Source organism: Pteropus alecto, unplaced genomic scaffold (assembly GCF_000325575.1).
Source record: "Pteropus alecto unplaced genomic scaffold, ASM32557v1 scaffold38, whole genome shotgun sequence".
Classification (NCBI taxonomy): domain Eukaryota; kingdom Metazoa; phylum Chordata; class Mammalia; order Chiroptera; family Pteropodidae; genus Pteropus; species Pteropus alecto.
Window position 1 is genome coordinate 3,537,810 of NW_006442512.1, and position 4,481 is coordinate 3,542,290.

The 4,481-nt window shown below is 38.4% G+C and overlaps 1 protein-coding gene across 1 annotated transcript in view; it reads right to left on the minus strand.

The window, feature by feature from the left end:
* ARIH1 (ariadne RBR E3 ubiquitin protein ligase 1) overlaps positions 1–4,481 on the minus strand; it is a 95,422-nt gene that overhangs the window by 90,630 nt on the left and 311 nt on the right. Inside the window, 1 exon segment of the mRNA XM_006922650.3 lies at positions 4,350–4,481. This exon segment is cut by the window's right edge and continues 13 nt beyond it. Within this exon segment, the coding sequence (XP_006922712.1) occupies positions 4,350–4,481 (132 nt within the window).

Genomic DNA, 4,481 nt, shown 5'->3' on the forward strand with positions numbered 1-4,481 from the left:
CATAAACAATTCAACAAGAATTAAGGTAATTTACAACTTAGAGCTCATGGAGATCAGCTGGGAAAAGACAGAAGTTCAAAAGTAAATCACACCAAACACTTTAACAGCTTCAAAACACACACCTACAGAGTCTCTCTCTCACCTTCCTCGCCCTTCACCCCACTTTCCACCCAAACAATTGTTCATCTTGATATGCACACTAGAATTCAAATTCTTGGAAACAATGAGCATCTCCAAATAAGGATGTTATACAAAGCATTAATGTAAAAAAGATCAATCTAACAGTTTAATTCTCGTGTTTTAACTTCGCAAATTAAAAACAAAGAAACAAAACAAAGCCTAACAAAAATTGAAGGTTCTAAGTTATAAATCTCCAGTGAGAAGAAAAGCCAGGGCTCCCAGCCAGTGCACAATACACTAGAAAATACTTGCCTCTCCATCTATGCTTGAAATCTCACCTTAGTTCTTTAAATTAAATCTTTTAAATGAATAGGTGAAATAAAATTTAAATTTTCAAATCAACAGCCAACAGAAAATTTCTCCCACTGAAAGTCAGTTATTACTATTGTCTTTAAAGCAGATTATTTAGCATAATAAATCTTATAACAGCAAGACGCCCACCCACCTTTTTATACCTCCTCTCAGACCACTCACATCCAGCCCCATCCATGGTCCTCTCCCTCAGCACATGCTTTAAATTTGGTATTCCTAAGAGGTACTGCCCTCTACTCATTCTCCCTGAGGGTCAAAATCATGACAGTGCATGAACTATGACTATTCTAGTGGTTCAGAACTATCACTGAAGTGGCTAAAAATATATAGATGCTCAGGCTCCAACTCACACTTAACTAATGAATAACAATCTCTGGGAATGGAGCCCAGAGACCTCTATATTCTCCACTTCTATAAGCTCCTAAGGCAAAAACTATGCCCTCTTCTTAAATGGTAATTGGAACAAAAGGCATAACTAACATTTGCTGAACACTGTTGTGGAAACAAAATGAGAAGTTTAAACATCCTTCAATTGCAGAATTGTGTAGTGTTTAACAAATTACCTAGCTATTCAGGCAATTACATTAGAAAACTACTTTTTAATATTAGCAATATTAGTTAAATACAGTTGGGTAAGTTAAAGGCTTTAAGCACTTTTCTATCACTGGTATAGGCTGGAGTTAAAGAAAATCCTTGACATTAAAAGTTCAAAAAGTAAGCTAGGTAGCCACAAAGGGGTTTAATAAAATAAGACCAAAGTAAACCATAACAAGAAGCCAGAATACCAAGTTTTCAAAAACAAAACAAAACACTGTTCACCTATTTGACTACAACTAACCTGCAGATATCTACAAATAAACAGTATTTATCTGTTGTTGCCCAGAAGTATTCTCCCAGAAAAGGTAATCAAATTCCCAAGGAAAGATCAACTTGGCCATCTTTTTACATTTGTCTTTTTCTCCTGCAAATTTAGTTTCAAATAGACTAATAACATACCTGATTTCATACTGAAAAGTAGCACGGGGCAGCAGCAGATTTAAATTTTTTAGAATTAACAGTAAGCTCTCTACTGGTTTTTAACTTAATAACCATAAAACTTATCGTCACATTAAACCAACAGTATAAGTGAAAAACCTAGACTGATATTTAAAGCCTATATGAATATAAAGAGGTCCTATAAATCAAGAGAAGATAAATATGCCAAAAGGGGGTGGAGTGAGCAAATGCAAGGGTAATTTACAAAAGAAATACCAATGCCCAATAAATATGTTAAAAGTTCATCCCTTTTTCAAAAGCAAATTCTATAAATGATTACCATTTTATCCCAAGTAAGCACCAATTGGTGGGAGAGAAAACTAGCATAACCTTTCTGAAAACAATATGGTAATGGTTCAAAATGCCTTGAAAATAAGCAAATCCTTTGACTCAGCAATTTCATTTATCCTAAGAAAATAAAACATTCAAAGATTTACCTATGAAGCTATTCCCAAAGAGGTTTATAAAAGCCAGAAACTAGAAAATACAAAGGCCAATAATATCAGACTGACTAAATAAATTAGCTTAGATCTATGATCATGTACGCACTTGAAAAATATTTACTGACAGGAGAAAGTTGAGATTCTTTCTGCTTTTTTCCTACTGGAAACATAAACAGAACATACAGTATGATTCTGTTGTCATTAAAAATAAGTATAGCTCACCCAGAGGGTCTGGAAAGAACTACAGTTCAAATTTTGGTGTATCTCTCTGGGTGGCAGGCTTATTTTGTCCTTTTCTCTTGCCTAAGCAGTTTCTTTCTTACAATGTGCATGTTATTATTACCTGTGTAACTTTTTAAAATCTATTAACATAAATAACCTATAACATTACCAGAACCTACTTTAGATGTGGTAAGTACACCACTTGGAGAAAAGATAGACTAGAATAAATCCTATCTTTTGATTTACTGATATTTCTAAATCTGAACTGTAACAAGGGATAGTTATTTATACATTCAAGAATTCTTTTTAAATCCTTAAAACAGACTAGAAAAAGTTTTCAAAAATCAAGCATGGAAACATGGTAAAAGTAAGACACCTAAAGAAATCCCTACTATTCTGTAGGTCTTCTTAGTTCAGTTCATCTGAGTTTATTCTCTCTCCCCTAAACTAACAAAGAATGATGTCATATGCATTAGCTCTGTTTATCTCTGTTCCAAAAGTAACATAAAGAACTTGCAAGGTTTAGCCTTCTTGATTAAGACACACCTGAGAGCTGAGAAAGTTGGATGAGATTTAACTACATAAAAACAGATTAGTTAAAAAGTTAAATTATAAATATCCTTTTTAAAGCTAACTGAAATACCAATAAGCCAAGTAATAAATTTGAAAACATCAAATTTTATACAGCTGCAAATATAGAGAATTCAATGTTTTACTGTGAATTCTTTTGCTAGTTTCCTCAAAACAAACAAACAAACTCAATTTAGTGGTCTAAGAGGTCAACTGTCATATTTTGGGGATCAGAAAAAGAGCGGTAAAACTTATCTTCCTCCCACAACCCTTCAATTTCCTCCTTAGACTGCGTTATCTATATGAAAATTTGAGATTTTCATTGTTTAGTAATAGCAACAGCTATCAGATTTTTTTTTTTTACTATTATTCGAAACACTGTCTTCAAATGGGTCTAAATAGTTCAATTTTCAAAAGTCTGTTCATCATGCAAAGTCAAAGACTAGGCAGTGACACACTGCTAATTTGCCAGCGACTATTAGCCAACCAATTTTAAGAAGATAAAAATGTAATGACTGAGTGGCAATCATAGATAAAAATGTAATGACTGAGTGGCAAGTACTTACTTGCTCACGTATAGTTTCCTTCCATGTAACTAGTGTTCTCTAAAAGTTGCACTGAATTGAGACTTCATTTTCATTCAACTGTACACTTGACCCCAATCATAACTTTTTTCCAAACAAATGGAAACTTTATTTCTAAAAGCTCAAAAATGCAAAATCTGACACACGTGGTTAAAAAATGTGGTTATCAACTTAAACCAAGCCTAAATTACCACGTAGAAATTACCAGAGAAAGGAGTTCAGAAGCAAAAAGCCTCTACTTTCTAACTCACAATAGAGTCTTGTCCAATATTAGACAATAACATTGCGCTCTGTTGTTTTAGCTCCAAGGCTGGGTATGCAATCTGCAGTAACTCTTTCGACAACTTCAAGTCATACGCTACCACCGGGAAGAGTAGGAGTTAGGTCTCAAACAAACAGTAAAAAGATGCAAGCAGAGCCTCACCATCGGAAAAGAAGGCCCATCAGCACCTCTTCCGAGAAATAGTTCCCCTCCCCCACCTTTAAGTAGGCACTTAAGATCGCCAAGCAGATCCATTTCTTTATTAACTGGTGCCCACTTGGGGCAACCGTACACCAAGCTGCTCTTAGGCCTACTCTACCCCCTTCCAAAAGTGCTCAAGTAAGACCGAACGCTGGGGTAACCCTCTTAGGGGCTCAGTTCTTCCTGTTCTTCTCAAACATCGCCTTCGCCTCCGCCCCGCCCCTGTAGGCGCTCCTTCGGCCAGAGGAAGGACACCGGGCCCGGGGACAGGCAGGCATTGCCCGCAAGGGAAGTCTCCGGCGGCCGGAGGCCTCCGCCATAGCAGGACCTGAAAAGCACCGCCCCCAACGCACCTCGCCACACCGGCTAACCGGCGAATGTCTGCTTTCGACACCCTCTATCCCCAGCAGAGGCAGCGGAGAAGACAAGGCCGGGAGGCACGGGGCTAGGCTGCGCACCAGGCCCAGGCCTGCCCCTTGGGGCCGCTCGAATCTGCTCCCCTGTCTGGCCCGATCAAGCCAGCACAGCGGCCACCCTCACCTGGATGACCTCGTTGACCTCCCGGATACATTCCACCATGTGCTGCAGAATCTGCTCGGCCGTGAGCACCTCGTAGCGGTAATCCTCCTCCTGCTCGTGCCCCGGCCCGCCGCCACCGCCGCCGCCGCCGCC